Source organism: Bufo gargarizans, chromosome 2 (assembly GCF_014858855.1).
Source record: "Bufo gargarizans isolate SCDJY-AF-19 chromosome 2, ASM1485885v1, whole genome shotgun sequence".
Taxonomy (NCBI): Eukaryota; Metazoa; Chordata; class Amphibia; order Anura; family Bufonidae; genus Bufo; species Bufo gargarizans.
The window spans coordinates 713,115,973-713,138,517 of record NC_058081.1 but is presented as its reverse complement, the minus strand read 5'-3'; the positions used below and the strand labels follow the sequence as shown (position 1 = coordinate 713,138,517).

General features: G+C 54.1%; 1 protein-coding gene across 1 annotated transcript in view; it reads left to right on the top strand.

The window, feature by feature from the left end:
- The window catches only part of LOC122926348 (SCO-spondin-like), a 199,474-nt gene that overhangs the window by 67,097 nt on the left and 109,832 nt on the right, over positions 1-22,545 (top strand). Inside the window, 17 exon segments of the mRNA XM_044277723.1 lie at positions 1,228-1,368; positions 1,461-1,643; positions 2,906-3,056; positions 7,087-7,246; positions 7,341-7,389; positions 7,683-7,778; positions 7,881-8,099; positions 8,447-8,574; positions 8,961-9,194; positions 9,344-9,458; positions 9,571-9,745; positions 9,828-9,912; positions 11,953-12,010; positions 12,390-12,510; positions 13,994-14,192; positions 14,304-14,445; positions 14,723-14,908. Of these exon segments, the coding sequence (XP_044133658.1) occupies positions 1,228-1,368; positions 1,461-1,643; positions 2,906-3,056; positions 7,087-7,246; positions 7,341-7,389; positions 7,683-7,778; positions 7,881-8,099; positions 8,447-8,574; positions 8,961-9,194; positions 9,344-9,458; positions 9,571-9,745; positions 9,828-9,912; positions 11,953-12,010; positions 12,390-12,510; positions 13,994-14,192; positions 14,304-14,445; positions 14,723-14,908 (2,442 nt within the window).

Below are 22,545 nucleotides of genomic sequence, written 5' to 3'. Positions count from 1 at the left end.
TCATAGTCATGAAAATAAAGAAAACTCTTTGAATGAGAAGGTGTGTCCAGACTTTTGGTCTGTACTGTACATATATGTGTCTGTTCACCATTGTGCCCCCAGTATATATTTGTGTTCCTAATGTGCCCCAAGTATTTATCTGTTCCAGATTGTGCCCCTAGTATATATACATCTTCCCCATTGTGCCCCCAGTATATGTCTGCTTCACACTGTGCCCCCAGTATATGTCTGCTTCACACTGTGCCCCCAGTATAGATGTGTTCCCCATTGTGCCCCCAGTATATATATGTCTTCCCCATTGTGCCCCCAGTATATATATGTCTTCCCCATTGTGCCCCCAGTATATATATGTCTTCCCCATTGTGCCCCCAGTTTACGTGTCTTCCCCATTGTGCCCCCAGTATATATGTCTTCCCCATTGTGCCCTCAGTATAGATGTGTTCCCCATTGTGCCCTCAGTATAGATGTGTTCCCCATTGTGCCCTCAGTATATATGTCTTCCCCATTGTGCCCTCAGTATATATGTCTTCCCCATTGTGCCCCCAGTATATATGTCTTCCCCATTGTGCCCCCAGTATATATGCGTTCCCCATTCGCCGTTAGATGGGTGCACTCATGTCATTGATTCCAGTGGGGTCCATCGGCTGTGAAAACATAGGACATGTCTTGTTTTTTGACGTCCACTATTCACTGACCATGTGAATAGCCCCATAGACTTTAATATATTCTGAAAACGTGTGAATGAGTCCTAACGGGAAGAAACTGACCATAATGGGAGTGATAATAAGTCTTAAGGAGGATGAACTGACCATGATGGGAGTGATAATAAGTCCTAAGGGGAAGGAACTGACCATGATGGGAGTGATGATAAGTCTTAAGGAGGAGGAACTGTCCATGATGGGAGTGATAATAAGTCTTAAGGAGGATGAACCGTCCATGATGGGAGTGATAATAAGTCCTAAGGGGAAGGAACTGACCATGATGGGAGTGATAATAAGTCCTAAGGGGAAGGAACTGACCATGATGGGAGTGATAATAAGTCTTACGGAGGAGGAACTGTCCATGATGGGAGTGATAATAAGTCTTACGGAGGAGGAACGGTCCATGATGGGAGTGATAGAACATGAGAGCAGGACAGCCATGCCGTGCGGGTGCAGATGGCGCCAGTGATATGTAACCCTGCAGCAGCCATGATGTTACCTCTGCACCTGTTGTGTCTCCCTTCAGATACATGCCACCGGGACGGCTGCCCCCGGCCTCCATCTTGTCCTCCTGACCTTGCATACAGAACCTGCGCCCCATGTCCGATGACCTGCTCTGACCTGACCAGTAACAGGGTCTGCCCGAATGACGCGCCGTGTGTCTCTGGTAAGAGTGGGGAGGGCAGTCTGATCCTGCACACGCCATCTACCATGTCAGGTCTCATACGTGTTTCTTTAACCCTTCCTGTACCCGGTCAGGATGCCGCTGTCCGGACGGTTATTTGCTAGACGACATGAATCACTGTGTACGGCCAGCGGAGTGTCCATGCGAGGTGGACGGCGTCACCTACTGGCCAGGGCAGCTGGTCAAAGCAAACTGCCAGATCTGCACCTGTCAGGACGGAGAAATGAAGCAGTGCCGGCAGAACCCCGAGTGTAACGGTCAGTACCTGGAATGTTAGGGTCAGTGGCTAGAGCCGGATGTGGGGGGTCAGTGGCTAGTGCCGGATGTGGGGGGTCAGTGGCTAGAGCCGGATGTGGGGGTCAGTGGCTAGTGCCGGATGTGGGGGTCAGTGGCTAGAGCCGGATGTGGGGGTCAGTGGCTAGAGCCGGATGTGGGGGGTCAGTGGCTACAGCCGGATGTGGGGGGTCAGTGGCTACAGCCGAATGTGGGGGTCAGTGGCTACAGCCGGATGTGGGGGTCAGTGGCTAGAGCCGAATGTGGGGGTCAGTGGCTACAGCCGGATGTGGGAATCAGTGGCTAGAGCCAAATGTGGGGGGTCAGTGGCTAGAGCCAAATGTGGGGTCAGTGGCTAGTGCCGGATGTGGGGGGTCAGTGGCTAGAGCCGGATGTGGGGGTCAGTGGCTAGAGCCGGATGTGGGGGTCAGTGGCTAGAGCCGGATGTGGGGGGTCAGTGGCTACAGCCGGATGTGGGGGGTCAGTGGCTACAGCCGAATGTGGGGGTCAGTGGCTACAGCCGGATGTGGGGGTCAGTGGCTAGAGCCAAATGTGGGGGTCAGTGGCTAGAGCCGGATGTGGGGGGTCAGTGGCTAGAGCCGGATGTGGGGGGTCAGTGGCTAGAGCCAAATGTGGGGGTCAGTGGCTAGAGCCGGATGTGGGAATCAGTGGCTAGAGCCAAATGTGGGGGGTCAGTGGCTAGAGCCGGATGTGGGGGGTCAGTGGCTACAGCCGGATGTGGGGGGTCAGTGGCTACAGCCGAATGTGGGGGTCAGTGGCTACAGCCGGATGTGGGGGTCAGTGGCTAGAGCCGAATGTGGGGGTCAGTGGCTACAGCCGGATGTGGGAATCAGTGGCTAGAGCCAAATGTGGGGGGTCAGTGGCTAGAGCCAAATGTGGGGGTCAGTGGCTACAGCCGGATGTGGGGGTCAGTGGCTACAGCCGGATGTGGGGGTTAGTGGCTAGAACCAGATATGGGGGTCAGTGGCTAGAGCCGGATATGGGGGCCAGTGGCTAGAACCAGATATGGGGGTCAGTGGCTAGTGCCAGATGTGGGGGTCAGTGGCTAGAGCCGGATATGGGGGTCAGTGGCTAGAGCCGGATATGGGGGTCAGTGGCTAGAACCAGATATGGGGGTCAGTGGCTAGAGCCGGATGTGGGGGTCAGTGGCTAGTGCCAGATTTGGGGGTCAGTGGCTGTACCTTGTGTGTATTGTTGCTGTGACATTTGGTGTCTGTTTTTGCAGTGCACTGCGGCTGGTCCGCCTGGTCCCCCTGGGGGGAATGTTTGGGTCCATGTGGGGTGCAGAGTATACAGTGGTCCTTTCGCAGTCCTAACAACCCCAGCAAGCACGGTAACGGGAAGCAGTGTCGGGGAATCTACCGCAAGGCACGCAGGTAACCATCCAATCACCAATCAACCCCCGGTTATAGGACTCTGGCTGCCATGTGCTGTACTACAGGTGACCGTTCAGCTGAGGGTTCTCTGGCATATAATGGGTTAATTACTGATGAGTATTGTGACCCATATGTCTGAAGAGAGACTCATGAAGCAATTGACTGGAGTCCGACAGGCCATCCTTCTCATCGCCCAGATCTCCTCCGTATTCTGGGCCAGGATAACTAGACTCCCTCCACCACTGACACGGGGTCATTGTAATGGGCTCCCCCCACCGCTGACATCGGGTCATTGTAATGGGCTCCCCCCACCGCTGACATCGGGTCATTGTAATGGGCTCCCCCCACCGCTGACATCGGGTCATTGTAATGGGCTCCCCCCACCGCTGACACCGGGTCATTGTAATGGGCTCCCCCCACCGCTGACATTGGGTCATTGTAGTGGCCCCCCCACCGCTGACACCGGGTCATTGTAATGGGCTCCCCCCACCGCTGACATCGGGTCATTGTAATGGGCTCCCCCCACCGCTGACATCAGGTCATTGTAATGGGCTCCCCCCACCGCTGACACCGGGTCATTGTAATGGGCTCCCGCCACCGCTGACATCGGGTCATTGTAATGGGCTCCCCCCACCGCTGACACCGGGTCATTGTAATGGGCTCCCCCCACCGCTGACATCGGGTCATTGTAATGGGCTCCCCCCACCGCTGACACCGGGTCATTGTAATGGGCTCCCCCCACCGCTGACATCGGGTCATTGTAATGGGCTCCCCCCACCGCTGACACCGGGTCATTGTAATGGGCTCCCCCCACCGCTGACACCGGGTCATTGTAATGGGCTCCCCCCACCGCTGACACCGGGTCATTGTAATGGGCTCCCCCCACCGCTGACATCGGGTCATTGTAATGGGCTCCCTCCACCGCTGACATCGGGTCATTGTAATGGGCTCCCCCCACCGCTGACATCGGGTCATTGTAATGGGCTCCCCCCACCACTGACATCGGGTCATTGTAATGGGCTCCCTCCACCGCTGACATCAAGTCATTGTAATGGGCTCCCCCCACCGCTGACATCGGGTCATTGTAATGGGCTCCCTCCACCGCTGACATCGGGTCATTGTAATGGGCTCCCTCCACCGCTGACATCGGGTCATTGTAATGGGCTCCCCCCACCGCTGACACCGGGTCATTGTAATGGGCTCCCTCCACCGCTGACATCGGGTCATTGTAATGGGCTCCCTCCACCGCTGACATCGGGTCATTGTAATGGGCTCCCCCCACCGCTGACATCGGGTCATTGTAATGGGCTCCCTCCACCGCTGATATCGGGTCATTGTAATGGGCTCCCTCCACCGCTGATATTGGGTCATTGTAGTGGCCCCCCCACCGCTGACACAGGGTCATTGTAGTGGCCCCCCCACCGCTGACACCGGGTCATTGTAATGGGCTCCCCCCACCGCTGACATCGGGTCATTGTAATGGGCTCCCATCACCACTGACATCGGGTCATTGTAATGGGCTCCCTCCACCGCTGACATCGGGTCATTGTAATGGGCTCCCTCCACCGCTGACATCGGGTCATTGTAATGGGCTCCCTCCACCGCTGACATCGGGTCATTGTAATGGGCTCCCTCCACCGCTGACATCGGGTCATTGTAATGGGCTCCCCCCACCGCTGACATCGGGTCATTGTAATGGGCTCCCTCCACCGCTGACATCGGGTCATTGTAATGGGCTCCCCCCACCGCTGACACCGGGTCATTGTAATGGGCTCCCCCACCGCTGACACCGGGTCATTGTAATGGGCTCCCCCCACCGCTGACATCGGGTCATTGTAATGGGCTCCCCCCACCGCTGACATCGGGTCATTGTAATGGGCTCCCCCCACCGCTGACATCGGGTCATTGTGATGGGCTCCCCCCACCACTGACATCGGGTCATTGTGATGGGCTCCCTCCACCGCTGACATCGGGTCATTGTAATGGGCTCCCTCCACCACTGACATCGGGTCATTGTAATGGGCTCCCCCCACCGCTGACATCAGGTCATTGTAGTGGCCCCCCCACCGCTGACATCAGGTCATTGTAGTGGCCCCCCCACCGCTGACACGGGGTCATTGTAATGGGCTCCCTCCACCGCTGACATCGGGTCATTGTGATGGGCTCCCCCCACCGCTGACACGGGGTCATTGTAATGGGCTCCCTCCACCGCTGACATCGGGTCATTGTAATGGACTCCCTCCACCGCTGACATCGGGTCATTGTAATGGGCTCCCCGCACCGCTGACATCGGGTCATTGTAATGGACTCCCCCCACCGCTGACATCGGGTCATTGTAATGGACTCCCTCCACCGCTGACATCGGGTCATTGTAATGGGCTCCCTCCACCGCTGACATCGGGTCATTGTGATGGGCTCCCTCCACCGCTGACATCGGGTCATTGTAATGGGCTCCCCGCACCGCTGACATCGGGTCATTGTAATGGGCTCCCCACACCGCTGACATCGGGTCATTGTAATGGGCTCCCTCCACCGCTGACATCGGGTCATTGTGATGGGCTCCCTCCACCGCTGACATCGGGTCATTGTAATGGGCTCCCCGCACCGCTGACATCGGGTCATTGTAATGGACTCCCCCCACCGCTGACACCGGGTCATTGTAATGGGCTCCCTCCACCGCTGACATCGGGTCATTGTAATGGGCTCCCTCCACCGCTGACATCGGGTCATTGTAATGGGCTCCCCCACCGCTGACATCGGGTCATTGTAATGGGCTCCCCCACCGCTGACATCGGGTCATTGTAATGGGCTCCCCGCACCGCTGACATCGGGTCATTGTAATGAGGTCTCTCCACCATTGACACTCGGTTATTATAATGGGCTCCCCCCACCGCTGACATCGGGTCATTGTAATGAGGTCTCTCCACCATTGACACTCGGTTATTATAATGGGCTCCCCCCACCGCTGACATTGGGTCATTGTAGTGAGGTCTCTCCACCATTGACATCTGGTCATTGCAGTGAAGTCTCTCCACCGCTGACATCTGGTTATTGTAATAAGGTCTCTCCACCATTGACACAGGGTCATTGTGGTGAGGTCTCTCCCCCATTGACGCTCGGTCATTGTAGTGAGGTCTCTCCACCATTGAAACCAGGTCATTGTAATGTGGTCTCGTCACCATTGACCTGAATCATTGTAATGGGCTCCCCCCACCGCTGACATTGGGTCATTGTAGTGAGGTCTCTCCACCATTGACACCAGGTCATTGTAATGGGCTCCCCCCACCGCTGACATTGGGTCATTGTAGTGAGGTCTCTCCACCATTGACACTCGGTTATTATAATGGGCTCCCCCCACCACTGACATTGGGTCATTGTAGTGAGGTCTCTCCACCATTGACACTCGGTTATTATAATGGGCTCCCCCCACCGCTGACATTGGGTCATTGTAGTGAGGTCTCTCCACCATTGACATCGGGTCATTGCAGTGAGGTCTCTCCACCGCTGACATCTGGTCATTGTAATGAGGTCTCTCCACCATTGACACAGGGTCATTGTAGTGAGGTCTCTCCACCATTGACACTCGGTCATTGTAGTGAGGTCTCTCCACCATTGACACTAGGTCATTGCAATGAGGTTTCTCCACCATTGACCTGGGTCATTGTAATGGGCTCCCCCCACCACTGACATTGGGTCATTGTAGTGAGGTCTCTCCACCATTGACACCAGGTCATTGTAATGGGCTCCCCCCACCACTGACACAGGGTCATTGTAGTGAGGTCTCTCCACCATTGACACAGGGTCATTGTAGTGAGGTCTCTCCGCCATTGACACCGGGTCATTGTGGTGAGGTCTCTCCACCATTGACACTGGGTCATTTTGGTGAGGTCTCTCCACCGCTGACACTGGGTCATTGTAATGAACTCTCTCTACCATTTGCACCAGATCATTGTAGTCCTCACCCTTCTCCCTATGTGCCATCATTGTGAGGTTCAGGACCCATCTTGTATCTTTCTCTGCTGATCCCCAGGTGTCAGACTGCTCTGTGTGAAGCCTGTACTCATCATGGGAGGACACACAACATCGGAGAGCGCTGGAAGTCTGGGGAGTGCCACGTGTGTCAATGTCTGCCCAATCTCACCACTCAGTGCTCCCACTTCTGCCAGTTTAGTAATCTAGGCTGCCCCGAGGTGAGTGTCTTTTCCGGTCTGCCAAGGATACACCGATATGATGAGCACATCAGGTGGCAGAGGTTCCTTACCTCATGTGTTCCATGTTTTCCAGGGTCAGGTTCTGGTCCAGGGATCTGGGGACACTTGTTGCTTCTGTTCAGGTCAGTCTAAGGTTTGATGCTGGTATGAAGCAGATAATGAGAGTTATCCTGCATTTTTCACTGTGTTCCCTGATGTTCCATCATGACATCTCCATATACTGAGTCCCAGATTCATCATCTCCTTAGAAGATGTGCATGATTTCTATGGTGCCTCATGGATGAGGTCTTAAGTTTTTACATCTGAGGATGTAGATGCTTCCCTCATAGAGCAGTCATCAGCAATCTTCCTCTAAGGGGTCACATGAAATGTCCCTGATATAACAAGTTCACACTCAATGCTTTCATATCCTCAGCTACTAATGGAACTGAAACCACCAACCCAAGTCCTACAGCTCTGCCCAGCACTCCTCTCCCAGCTCTGGTAACCTACCCCAGGCCGCCAGCTGGAGGTAAGTAGTCATGTGCAGTGGGTGACCATGTGCCCTCTTTTCTGTATTAGATAATCACTCCGATCCTGCTTTCTTAAACTGTTCCACCCCCTCTCTTCACAGGTGATTGTTACACGCCCCTGAGGATCTCGCTTCTACCTCACAGCAGCTTCACTGCCTCCTCACAAGTCACTGAGCACCCGGCGTACACAGCCCCACTTAACCACGTCTCTCTGGGTATGGAGCTCCAAGGATGGAGCCCCCAGGATGATGACTACCCCACTCCTCCATCCAGATCACCCTATCTCCAGATTGACCTGCAGAGGCTGTGGAACCTTACTGGTATGTGAGCCCTCTCTTCTCTGGATAGTCCCAGTCTTGGATGATGTGAGATATGTCCAGTGAATCATGTATGAAGCTCTTATGTTCTCCCGTGTTCCTGGGTGGTGGGGCTTGTGATATCTTCTCTGCATTTGTCTTCTGTGTCTTCTGGTTTATCTCTGGGCTTGTGAGATCTGATGTTAATGGGTTCGTTCCCATCGGCTGGTTAGTCATGTGACCTGCGTTCCAACTTCCCGCTCCAGTACTGCATGTTGTGTATGACTTCTCTATATATCCGTGTGGCTCTGGACTGTCGTCTCGTGTGTCACGTGTCGTCATGTCAGACTCTGACGTCTCATGTGTTGCAGGGATTGTCACACAAGGTGCCGGCTCCTCCGATTTCTTTGTCACTCGTTTTGAAGTCCAATTCAGTTTGGACAAGAAGATCTGGTACAACTACACCGAGACAGAGAGCGACCGCGAGCAGAAGACCAAGGTATGGGTGAGACACGGAGCACCCTACACCCCCATAGTGTCCCTTACCCTCATACCACGCATTCTACCCTCACTACACATCCTCCACAAGACCGCACTGGTCCCTGGTACAGCAGTTCAGCATCACTCAATGGATGCGACTGACCTGTAATACCAGACATAACCCAGGGACGGGGAGGGGCTGTTTCTGGAAGATAGCCACCATGTTTTTCTAATCCTGTACAACCTTTGGAGCAACACAGGGAGTGAGAAAGGGACAAATAACAAGACACATGAGCAGAGTACAGAGGGGAAAGAGTTGGGAAGGTGCAGCATGGTGGACATTTTTGTACATCATGGCCTCCAGGGGGTTATGGCCTCTAATGATGCATGTTCTTCCCCATGTAGATTTTCCAGGGTAACTTTGATGACTCCACACCGGTGGCCACGAGCTTTGAGGCAGTGATTGCGGCTCAGTACATCCGCATCCTCCCCCAGGATTATCATGGCCGAATATTCCTTCGCGTGGAGCTGCTGGGCTGCGGAGAAGGTAAGATGCCTAGACCACTATGTAACCCCCGTGTAAGCCCTGGTCACATGAAGGGGTTCACGTTCTATAGGGGTGCGTGGAGATAAGAGGAAGTGCAGCACCCGAGATGGGACCCCTCAGAACCGAGGTCTCCTAATCTGGGCGGCCCTGAGGGGTCTGATAGGGCGGGTCCTTTAATATCACTGACCCCTGTTCTCTCCACACAGTGTCCATCACACCCACCGTGCCCTCCGGTCACCAGTGTAAGGCTGGGCAGTTCCAGTGTCACAATGGCCGCTGTGTCCCGGCCGGACCGCACGGCGTTGTCTGTGATGGCGTCAATGACTGTGGAGACCGATCGGACGAGATTTACTGTGGTAATGTATTCGGGAGCTGAGGGGGGCCAATGGGGGGAGAGACCCCGTCCTCCTGATCTGGGGGGGGTTGACCTCTGGAGACCATATACCTACACCGCCTCTCCCCCACCAGGCACCGCTCCGTCCCCTCTATCTCCAGCCAAGTGGGGCTGCCATCGCTCCCAGTTTTACTGTAAAACCTCTGGCAGCTGCATCGAGGGGTCTCAGCGCTGTGACGGCCACCAGGACTGCTCGGACGGGGCGGACGAGGTCGGATGTGTCTCCTGGACTCCTAGCACGCCATGGAGGTGAGGAGAGGAGGCGAGGAGGTGGCACCCGTGGGGTGGGGGAGCCTAAACTCCTGACACTCTGCTACCTTACTCTCTTCAGGGTCAATACATCTGGAGCGGAGACTCCTTCCTGGACCAAGGGTCCCACCCCACCACATGGACCAGGGTCAGTCGACCAAGGAGAGGTCAGTCGTGACTCCAAAATATCACAGTGTTCCCAGTACAGGCCACAGTACCAGCCACAGTGTCCCCAGTACAGACCACAGTACCAGCCACAGTGTCCCCAGTACAGACCACAGTACCAGCCACAGTGTCCCCAGTACAGACCACAGTACCAGCCACAGTGTCCCCAGTACAAACCATAGTGCTAGACACAGGGCCCCCAGTACAGGCCACAGTACCAGCCACAGTGTCCCCAGTACAGACCACAGTACCAGCCACAGTGTCCCCAGTACAGACCACAGTACCAGCCACAGTGTCCCCAGTACAGACCACAGTACCAGCCACAGTGTCCCCAGTACAGACCACAGTACCAGCCACAGTGTCCCCAGTACAGACCACAGTACTAGCCACAGTGTCCCCAGTACAGACCACAGTACCAGCCACAGTGTCCCCAGTACAGACCACATTACCAGCCACAGTGTCCCCAGTACAGACCACAGTACTAGCCACAGTGTCCCCAGTACAGACCACAGTACTAGCCACAGTGTCCCCAGTACAGACCACAGTACCAGCCACAGTGTCCCCAGTACAGACCACATTACCAGCCACAGTGTCCCCAGTACAAACCATAGTGCTAGACACAGTGCCCCAGTACAGACCACAGTACCAGCCACAGTGTCCCCAGTACAGACCACAGTACCAGCCACAGTGTCTCCAGTACAGACCACAGTACCAGCCACAGTGTCCCCAGTACAAACCATAGTACCAGCCACAGTGTCCCCAGTACAGACCACAGTACCAGCCACAGTGTCCCCAGTACAGACCAGAGTACCAGCCACAGTGTCCCCAGTACAGACCACAGTACTAGCCACAGTGTCCCCAGTACAGACCACAGTACTAGCCACAGTGTCCCCAGTACAGACCACATTACCAGCCACAGTGTCCCCAGTACAAACCATAGTGCTAGACACAGTGCCCCAGTACAGACCACAGTACCAGCCACAGTGTCCCCAGTACAGACCACAGTACCAGCCACAGTGTCCCCAGTACAAACCATAGTACCAGCCACAGTGTCCCCAGTACAAACCATAGTGCTAGACACAGTGTTCCCAGTACAAACCATAGTGCTAGACACAGTGCCCTCAGTACAGACCACAGTACCAGCCACAGTGTCCCCAGTACAGACCACATTACCAGCCACAGTGTCCCCAGTACAAACCATAGTACCAGCCACAGTGTCCCCAGTACAGATCATAGTGCTAGACACAGTGTTCCCAGTACAGACACAGTACCAGCCACAGTGCCCCCAGTACAGACCACAGTACCAGCCACAGTGTCCCCAGTACAAACCATAGTGCTAGACACAGTGTTCCCAGTACAGGCCACAGTACCAGCCACAGTGTCCCCAGTACAGACCACAGTACCAGCCACAGTGTCCCCAGTACAGACGACAGTACCAGCCACAGTGCCCCCAGTACAGACCACAGTACCAGCCACAGTGTCCCCAGTACAAACCATAGTGCTAGACACAGGGCCCCCAGTACAAACCATAGTGCTAGACACAGTGTCTCTAGTACAGACCACAGTACCAGCCACAATTGCCCCAGTACAGACCACAGTACCAGCCACAGTGTACCCAGTACAGACCACAGTACCAGCCACAGTGTCCCCAGTACAAACCATAGTGCTAGACACAGAGTCCCCAGTACAAACCATAGTGCTAGACACACTGTCTCCAGTACAGACCACAGTACCAGCCACAGTGTCCCCAGTACAGACCACAGTACCAGCCACAGTGGCCCCAGTACAGACCACACTGCCAGTCACAGTGTACCCAGTACAAACCATAGTGCTAGACACAGAGTCCCCAGTACAAACCATAGTGCTAGTCACAGTGCCCCCAGTACAGACCACACTGCCAGTCACAGTGCCCCCAGTACAGACCACAGCACTAGTCTCTAGGGATATAACAGACCAGTGACCGATGATGTCCACATTACAGATTCTGCCCCATGAGCGGCAGGTCGATGTCGTCTTGTTACTGTCCATGTTTTCTGTTATAGGGACCGTCAGGGACGGATCAGTCCGGGGTTCCCGGAGGAGAGATATCAACTCCACCTGGTAAATAGACATTATAGGATCCAGCAGCTGGCGCGCATGACTGTGCGTCTCTGGGAGAGCGAGATGTGTGGTCCAGCAGCTGGCGCGCATGACGTGCGTCTCTGGGAGAGCGAGAAGTGTGGTCCAGCAGCTGGCGCGCATGACGTGTGGGCGAGAGCCACCAGTGTCCGGTTTGATTGGTGTGGGGCGTCTCTGGGAGAGTGAGATGTGGAGGACCACGGTGCTGGGAGGTGTGACTGTGGTGACTCTGGATTTAGAGGAATGATTGTCGGAAATCCTAAGTCATCGAATGTGGAGGAAAGATCAGTTTGTGTTTGTATGGAGGTCCCTGGTGTGAAGCAGGAGAAGCTGGCTGGTAATCCAGTGTCATCTTCTGCAGGTCCATGTGAGGCTCCTCTGGGTTTGGAAGATGGCCGGATCCATTACAAGCAGCTGAGCGCGTCCTCTCACAAGGAGAATAACTCGCCAGATGCCGGACGGCTGAACATTGTGCCTAACATGTCAGTGCTTGGTTCTGTCCTCGCTGCCCGTTCCCCTGAAGACGCCAGAGATACTGGCGAAACACGTCGGGGGCAGTGTTTGAGGGATTGTTAGCACAGAAGTGTGGCCTGTATCAGGATTGACTTTAATAATACATAGAGTGATAGGGCACCGAGATTGTTGGGGAAGAGTCTGGAGCCAGCGCGCGGCCTCCCAAGCCCACCACCACTGATAGTGCTACCAACAGTGCTGGTATCTGACCTGATACACGGACAGAGGCGACACCACTGATAGTTTTACTTTTCTTTGTTCTATGGTCAGATGACACTTTTAAGTAATTGACATTAAAAGCTAAGTTTTAGGATTACTACGAAACATATGGTAAAATAAGGCAATTGCGACGCACGGCAGCGACAAGGGGTCCCTTTTAAGATGGGATAAGTGTTTCGTGATGCCAGTTGCAATGAAGCAACAACGGGACAGAGTCCCTTATAGAAATGGTGTTGGTACCCAGATGTAGGAATGGCCGAGTGGTAGAGGGTGGCCTATAATGTCCCTTAATGTTTTGTACACAAATCACGGTGCTCCTACCTGGATACGCTGGAACCCCAGGCGTTGTCGTCCGAAGCAGACAAAGGGGGTAGTTAAATAAGAGGGAGGAGAAATAAACTGAGTCCAGACCTTGTGATAAAGTTTAATAACAGCTTTACGTTCAATAAACGTTTCTCCAACAGTTTCAGGCTTTGTCTTGGTTCCCAGCAGGCTTTAGCATTAACTCTGGCAAACAAACTTAACTCTGCTACATCTGTTGCTCTCTGGTTCTGCTGTGCTGGCAGGCTGACTGAATAACTTTGCTTTAGCTGTCTGCTGCAACTTCTCTCTTTGAAGTCTGACTCTAGCTTGATCCAGTGAACTTTTCCTCCTAGCTTCAGAGGCTCCAAGCTGTGGCCTCCACATCCAGCAGAGCTGAAGATGCTCTAGCTGGCCTAGACAAGGCACATCCAGCATGGACATGCACTTGTTGCACACCCTCCCTTGGAAAGGGGGCAAATTGCAACTGACTAACTAACTAGTCCCTCCTCTCCTTAGAGGGAGAGTTAGAATGGAAAGAAGGGTTCCATTCTCTTTAACTGTAGCTCTGCCATGCTTGCTGCCACCTTCTGGTGAACAAGGTAAATTACATGAACAATAACAGTTGCAAGGAATAGATATGCACAGTGTAGTGGACTGAAATAAATACATAGGATGACATTATATTAGACCGTAGGAGACAGTAGCGGGGTGCGGAAGTGGTAATGGCAGTCTGGAACATTACACAATCACTAGTCTCTATAAATATTTACCTTAAAGGGCCTTTACATATGTTTGGGGTCTATGTTTTGTAGTACATGGTCCTGTCCCCATCACATGTGGTGTAGGAGAGCTGGGGGTGTTACATATGTGGGGACAGGTGGAGATGGCACCCATGGAGATGACGTGGACCTGCACTTTATCTTTCCGTAGCCTGAACATTGTCCCTGGCTGGAGTCCTCTAGATTCGGACAAACATCCCTTCTTCCAGGTGGACTTCCTGCAGCCCACCTTCATCTCCGCCGTCATCACTCAGGGCGGCCGGCAGTCAGGGGGTTACGTCACCAAATATCGCCTGATGTACAGCAACGATGGGAATGTATTCCACAACTACTCCCAGCAGAACCCTCAGGTAAGTCGGTAGCTTGGGTCATCGTGGAAGGCGTCTGCTCCGTATCCTCACCTTGACTCTTCGATCCTTCTCTGTCCTCCGTCTCATCTTGTGTGTTTGCTCTCGTATCAGCTATTTGACGCTAACTCTGACAGTAACACGGTGGTGAGGCGGGAGCTGCGTGGCGTCTTACTGACGCGTTTCCTTCGTGTTCTGCCTGTGGAGTATCATAAGGCCATCTACCTGCGCAGTGAGATCATCGGATGCTCTTATGGTGAGTCTATGGAGAAGATCACTACACACCTCCTGCTACAGATATAAGATCTGACGTGGACAGACAGCAGAGCAGACTTTAGTGCAGCAAACAACTTGACGCAGCAGCTGATAGTATGGAGAGGACTCTACTCTCCCACATATGACCCCACAGTTACAGCTCAGAAATATTCTGTACAGACAGTGGTCTAGGTCCATCTGCCCAAACCTCCACTGACGGCTCGTATTGGTTGTCCGTCACCTTTCTGTGGTTGTGACTTATGGTTACTCTATACTAGAGCCCACAGAACCCCCGGTCACCAGGAGCTCCGGCACAGTCATGTTTAGCCTCCCTGGAGAAGTGAAGCCAACTCACTGCAAGCCGGGGGAATTCGAGTGTCGCAGCGGTGAGTGTGTGAACGCTTCGAGATCCATGTGTGATGGGAAGGCTGACTGCCGAGACTTCTCCGATGAGGAAGGATGTGGTAAGACGCTGGAGATGTCACCATTTTATCACTCATCAGTAAACTCTGGGTGAAGATACAGCATTAGAGATAGAAGATCAACCTCTGGGTCTCTGACTCTCAGATTCCGCAGTCTGGGTCCCCCTCGGTCTCCGCGGTCTGGGCCCCCCTCGGTCTCCGCGGTCTGGGCCCCCCTCGGTCTCTGCGGTCTGGGCCCCCCTCGGTCTCCGCGGTCTGGGCCCCCCTCGGTCTCCGCGGTCTGGGCCCCCCTCGGTCTCTGCGGTCTGGGCCCCCCTCGGTCTCTGCGGTCTGGGCCCCCCTCGGTCTCCGCGGTCTGGGCCCCCCTCGGTCTCCGCGGTCTGGGCCCCCCTCGGTCTCCGTGGTTTGGGTCCCCCTCGGTCTCCGCGGTCTGGGCCCCCCTCGGTCTCCGCGGTCTGGGCCCCCCTCGGTCTCCGCGGTCTGGGCCCCCCTCGGTCTCCGCGGTCTGGGCCCCCCTCGGTCTCCGCGGTCTGGGCCCCCCTCGGTCTCTGCGGTCTGGGCCCCCCTCGGTCTCTGCGGTCTGGGCCCCCCTCGGTCTCTGCGGTCTGGGCCCCCCTCGGTCTCTGCGGTCTGGGCCCCCCTCGGTCTCCGCGGTCTGGGCCCCCCTCGGTCTCCGTGGTTTGGGTCCTCCTCGGTCTCCGCGGTCTGGGCCCCCCTCGGTCTCCGCGGTCTGGGCCCCCCTCGGTCTCTGCGGTCTGGGCCCCCCTCGGTCTCCGCGGTCTGGGCCCCCCTCGGTCTCCGCGGTCTGGGCCCCCCTCGGTCTCCGCGGTCTGGGCCCCCCTCGGTCTCTGCGGTCTGGGCCCCCCTCGGTCTCTGCGGTCTGGGCCCCCCTCGGTCTCCGCGGTCTGGGTGCCCCTCGGTCTCTGCGGTCTGGGTCCCCCTCGGTCTCCGCGGTCTGGGCCCCCCTCGGTCTCTGCGGTCTGGGCCCCCCTCGGTCTCCGCGGTCTGGGCCCCCCTCGGTCTCCGCGGTCTGGGTCCCCCTCGGTCTCCGCGGTCTGGGTCCCCCTCGGTCTCCGCGGTCTGGGTCCCCCTCGGTCTCCGCGGTCTGGGCCCCCCTCGGTCTCCGTGGTTTGGGTCCTCCTCGGTCTCCGCGGTCTGAGCCCCCCTCGGTCTCCGCGGTCTGGGTGCCCCTCGGTCTCCGCGGTCTGGGTGCCCCTCGGTCTCCGCGGTCTGGGTGCCCCTCGGTCTCCGCGGTCTGGGTGCCCCTCGGTCTCCGCGGTCTGGGTCCCCCTCGGTCTCCGCGGTCTGGGCCCCCCCCGGTCTCCGCGGTCTGGGCCCCCCTCGGTCTCCGCGGTTTGGGTCCCCCTCGGTCTCCGCGGTCTGAGCCCCCCTCGGTCTCCGCGGTCTGGGTGCCCCTCGGTCTCCGCGGTCTGGGTCCCCCTCGGTCTCCGCGGTCTGGGTCACCCTCGGTCTCCGCGGTCTGGGTCCCCCTCGGTCTCCACGGTCTGGGTCTCTCTCGGTCTCAGTCTAGGTGAATATAATGCTAGGGAAATCAGCCATTGTTATGATCTGACTGTCTGTATTTTCATGCCAGGTGTTGTTTCACCAGGGCTGGAGACCACCCTGCCTGGTAAGTTCCTCTCATACCTAGATGTAAACACAGTTCTGAAAGAATATTATAAGCACCACAAAATACAGTGCCATACAGTGCCCAAATACCAGTGCCATACAGTGCCACAATACCAGTGCCATACAGTGCCACAGAAAAATTAGTATTGGAATCGCACTCACCAGAGCTTGAGGTCATCCGGTATGCAGCAGCCTACCTGGAGTCCAAGATTCATCAGGGCTCCTTCATGAACAGTCCAAAGAAAGAAGATGGAGGCAGCATGACCGGTAAAACATCCCTTTATTAGGGGAACCGCCAAGTGAACAGCGTGCAGGGGTTGTGACGTTTCGGCTGCTTCACAGCCTTTATCAAACACAAAATGCCATTAACAAGTGCCTGTTTAAATATCTTAAAACACACCCACTCATAAGAGAGTGGCCAATGATAGTGTGACTAAGGTGCTGAGGTCATCACAGATGCGTCCTCAGGTGCTCCTACTACATGTGTCAAACAATCATACATATTAGATCCTTATCGCCCACATACCTGACAGGCACACATGTGCCTCGGCGTTCACAAGCGCCAGGCGCGCATGACAGGAAAGAGAGGGTCACGTCACTGCCTGTTTCCTTAGGATCAGCTGCTCGCAGTGCGGCTCCGCCCACCCGATCTCACGTCATCCTATCTCCCCCGTCGTGCGCGCCGTTGTCAGGGACGCCTCCGGGCTGGTCCGCCCCTACCCCACAAGACGGGTGCGATAACTCCACCCCACCGCATCCGCAGTATTCACGATCCAAACCTAGATCGGATTAGGCTGCAATGCTGTTCTGCATTCCCTTCACAGCTTAAGGCAACGATGGGGGACGTCCACAAAGGAGGCGGTGTCATCACGTCATCAGCCGAAACCCGGCCCTGATGACATCACAGTCCCGCCTCTCCAGTGTCCGATCCACCCCGCATTGCCGAAGCTGCAACCTCGGTCTAGCCCCATCCTTTGCTGCGGTGCGTGAAGGGAGAAATCCACACTCATCTAGGGGTCACGGATTGGACCCAAGCCTTAGTTCTATGGCATGCCGTACTCCATGTGGGCTAGGAAAAAGTGAGAAACGTGCCTTAATAAAAAACAAACTACAGTTAAAAACATTACACAGAGAACCAGTTCAAAGGTCACTCAGGCTCATTACACATTCGTTATCGGAAAATCTATGTTCATCCCATAAGGTTGGAGGGCTCTCATTTCAAAAATCCACCTAAGTTCTTTCTTCTGTAGAATCCGATCCTTGTCCCCCCCACGTCTCAGAGGGCCAACCGAATCAATGATTCTGAATCGGAGTTGGTTGACCGAGTGCCCACGCTCCAGGAAATGTTTTGCCACCGGCTTGTCAATCTGGGCCCTACGGATGTTACTCTTGTGGGAATTGATGCGTTCCCTGGCTTCCATAGTGGTCTCCCCAATGTAGATGAGGCCACATGGGCACGTGATCATGTATATCACGTCCCGTGACCTGCATGTGAAAAAGTTTTTGATCTTATAAGGCTTGCCGCTATAGGGATGGGCAAAGGTATCACCCTTCAGCATATTGCCACAGTTACAACACCCAAGGCAGGGAAAACATCCCAACTTCCTTGGTGCCAGATACCTTTGCCCATCCCCATGCGGCTCCCCAACCTCGGTCTTCACCAATCTGTCACGCAGGTTGGTCCCTCTCTTGTATGCCATCATGGGGAAACCCACAAATTCCTCTACCATGGGCAAACCTTTTTGTAAAATGTGCCATTCTTTGCGTATAATACGCGCTATATCACCACTTTTGGATCCATATGTCGAGACAAACGGAATCCGTTTAGAATCCCTCTCCTTCTTCTTTCCCTGGAACGTGGACTCCCGGTCAACCTCCCCCACTTTTTGTGAGATCTTCTCTACCAACCGTCGTGGGTACCCCCTCTCAAGGAATTTCTTCCCCATCTCCTCCACCCTTATCCCAAATTGCTCTTCCCCCGATACCACCCGTCTCACCCTCAACATCTGACTCCACGGTAACGACTCAACCATCCGTCGTGGATGACTGCTCCTAAAATCTAACAAATTATTCCTATCTGTAGGTTTGTGGAAAATGTCAGTCTCGATACCCCCATCCCTGACATATACCATCACATCGAGAAATTGCAAAGATACTGTGGACATTGTCATGGTGAACCCGAGCCCGGGCACCATACCATTGAGATACCCAAAAAAGTGCTCTAATTCACCTTGAGAGCCTCCCCACACCACGAAAATGTCGTCGATGTAGCGCCACCAGCACCGGGCTTTCCCGAACAGAGCCGCTTGGTAAATGAGTCTGTCCTCCACCTCCGCCATAAACATGTTGGCATACGTGGGCGCCACGTTCGAACCCATGGCCACTCCGCGCAATTGTTGATAATAGGTGCTCCCGAAACGGAAGTAGTTCCGCCTCAGGACCACCTCTAGGAGATGGAGGACAAAGTCACGGCCGCCCAGGGAGAGCCCGGTGCTGGCCAGGGCCACATCGACGACATTCAACCCGTAAGTGTGCTCTATGGAGGTATATAGAGAGACTACATCGAAACTGACAAGGATGGGATCGGCAGGTAAACTCAGTTCTCTGAGTTTCAACAAAAAATGACTCGTATCCCTGATATAGGAAGGGGCGCTGGTGGCATGGATTCGCAAAACCCTGTCAAGGAATATGGCTATATTGCTAAAAATCGAATCCCTGCCCGACACAATCGGCCGACCAGGGGGGTCGACCAAGCTTTTATGTATCTTGGGAAGTACATAGAACAGGGGAGTGACCGGGTGTGTGACCAGGAGAAAGTCCCTGACATCCTTATCGATGATACCCTCCACCAGGGCTTCACCGATAATTGTTTCTAAGTCACGTTTGATGTCCCATTTGGGATCATTCTGAAGCTCAATATATACCTCCCGGTCACCCAGCTGTCTATGTACCTCCCGTTCGTAGCTTGTTGTGTCCATCACCACCACCGCCCCTCCCTTATCAGCAGATTTAATCGTCAGGGATTTGTCACCTGTCAGTTGTCTAAGTGCCTCTTTCTCCCCCCTTGTCAGGTTCGATGTAGCCCTCCTCTCCTTATGTTCTCTCAATGTCTCAATCTGTTTAGAAACAATATCAATATATGCCTCCACAACGTGGTTATTACGCGGTGGAGAAAAAACACTTTTGTTTCTCAAATCAAATGTCTTCAAAATAAGGTCAGCATTCCCAGCTCCCTCAGAAGCTGATACTGCCTTCCTTTCCTCCTTATCAAGAAAGAAGGCCTTCAATCTCAATGTACGGTAAAAGCGATGGAGGTCAAGTTCCAACTCAAACCAGTCCCTGTCATATCCAGGGCAAAAGGACAGTCCACGTCCCAAAACACGATGTTGTTCAGTGGATAGTGGTTTTGTAGAAATGTTGACAACCAGTTTTGATGTTAAATCTGGTTGCGTCTCGTCGTCCGTCCCCGTGCATTCTTGTGTTTTTGAAACGGTGGAGGTAAGGTTTTTCTGGGATCTGTGATGGTTTCTTCCCCCCCTACGGCACCTCCGTTTTGGCCGTGTGGTGGGGGGCCTAAAAAAGCCAATTTGCCTGTGTCATCCGAAGAGTCAGACTCGCCCGTCGTGAAGCCGAATCGACTCTGCTCAAACCTTCTCCCCTTCTTTCTGCGTGGTTTGCTCTGCGTCTGTTGCTGCCAATTATACACCTGGCCCGTCTGGTAATCATCCAGATCACGATGCCATTTGTCCCTTTTGATTTTCTCAACTTCTGTTTTATGTCGAAGCGTGTAGTTCTTGATTTTTTCAAAGAACGTTATGGCCTCGTCACTACTCAGTAAATTCTGGATCTGTGACTCTAAGGCTGTCATGGACACTTTCACCCCCTCGATCTCTTGGCCGAGAAAGTCAATGTTTAGCAGCATCAGTTCAAACGCATGTTTGTTGTTAATCAACTCAAATTTTTTACAAAACTCCTCATTGTTGGGGAGAAGGGTCGGTCTGAGATGGGATCTTAAACCCCGAGGTATCCGTTGTGTGCGGTAATACTCTCTAAGCGTATTCAGGTGTAAGTCCAGTGTGACCAATTTTTTCGACTCTTGCTCATATTTGCGTTTGAGCAGGTCCATAGAGGGGGTGCTTAAAAAAGCCACATCCCCACTATCCCCATGAATGAGTCTATGTATTTGTTCATCTGTGTATAAGCACGTGTTCACATTGGCGGTTTCACTGACCTTGTTAGATCCTGGGGTTCCTTCCATTTTGGAGGATAACACCCCGGTGCTGACTCCCGGAATCCAAACAGTAACAGAAAAATTAGTATTGGAATCGCACTCACCAGAGCTTGAGGTCATCCGGTATGCAGCAGCCTACCTGGAGTCCAAGATTCATCAGGGCTCCTTCATGAACAGTCCAAAGAAAGAAGATGGAGGCAGCATGACCGGTAAAACATCCCTTTATTAGGGGAACCGCCAAGTGAACAGCGTGCAGGGGTTGTGACGTTTCGTGCAGGGGTATCTCAATGGTATGGTGCCCGGGCTCGGGTTCACCATGACAATGTCCACAGTATCTTTGCAATTTCTCGATGTGATGGTATATGTCAGGTATCGAGACTGACATTTTCCACAAACCTACAGATAGGAATAATTTGTTAGATTTTAGGAGCAGTCATCCACGACGGATGGTTGAGTCGTTACCGTGGAGTCAGATGTTGAGGGTGAGACGGGTGGTATCGGGGGAAGAGCAATTTGGGATAAGGGTGGAGGAGATGGGGAAGAAATTCCTTGAGAGGGGGTACCCACGACGGTTGGTAGAGAAGATCTCACAAAAAGTGGGGGAGGTTGACCGGGAGTCCACGTTCCAGGGAAAGAAGAAGGAGAGGGATTCTAAACGGATTCCGTTTGTCTCGACATATGGATCCAAAAGTGGTGATATAGCGCGTATTATACGCAAAGAATGGCACATTTTACAAAAAGGTTTGCCCATGGTAGAGGAATTTGTGGGTTTCCCCATGATGGCATACAAGAGAGGGACCAACCTGCGTGACAGATTGGTGAAGACCGAGGTTGGGGAGCCGCATGGGGATGGGCAAAGGTATCTGGCACCAAGGAAGTTGGGATGTTTTCCCTGCCTTGGGTGTTGTAACTGTGGCAATATGCTGAAGGGTGATACCTTTGCCCATCCCTATAGCGGCAAGCCTTATAAGATCAAAAACTTTTTCACATGCAGGTCACGGGACGTGATATACATGATCACGTGCCCATGTGGCCTCATCTACATTGGGGAGACCACTATGGAAGCCAGGGAACGCATCAATTCCCACAAGAGTAACATCCGTAGGGCCCAGATTGACAAGCCGGTGGCAAAACATTTCCTGGAGCGTGGGCACTCGGTCAACCAACTCCGATTCAGAATCATTGATTCGGTTGGCCCTCTGAGACGTGGGGGGGGACAAGGATCGGATTCTACAGAAGAAAGAACTTAGGTGGATTTTTGAAATGAGAGCCCTCCAACCTTATGGGATGAACATAGATTTTCCGATAACGAATGTGTAATGAGCCTGAGTGACCTTTGAACTGGTTCTCTGTGTAATGTTTTTAACTGTAGTTTGTTTTTTATTAAGGCACGTTTCTCACTTTTTCCTAGCCCACATGGAGTACGGCATGCCATAGAACTAAGGCTTGGGTCCAATCCGTGACCCCTAGATGAGTGTGGATTTCTCCCTTCACGCACCGCAGCAAAGGATGGGGCTAGACCGAGGTTGCAGCTTCGGCAATGCGGGGTGGATCGGACACTGGAGAGGCGGGACTGTGATGTCATCAGGGCCGGGTTTCGGCTGATGACGTGATGACACCGCCTCCTTTGTGGACGTCCCCCATCGTTGCCTTAAGCTGTGAAGGGAATGCAGAACAGCATTGCAGCCTAATCCGATCTAGGTTTGGATCGTGAATACTGCGGATGCGGTGGGGTGGAGTTATCGCACCCGTCTTGTGGGGTAGGGGCGGACCAGCCCGGAGGCGTCCCTGACAACGGCGCGCACGACGGGGGAGATAG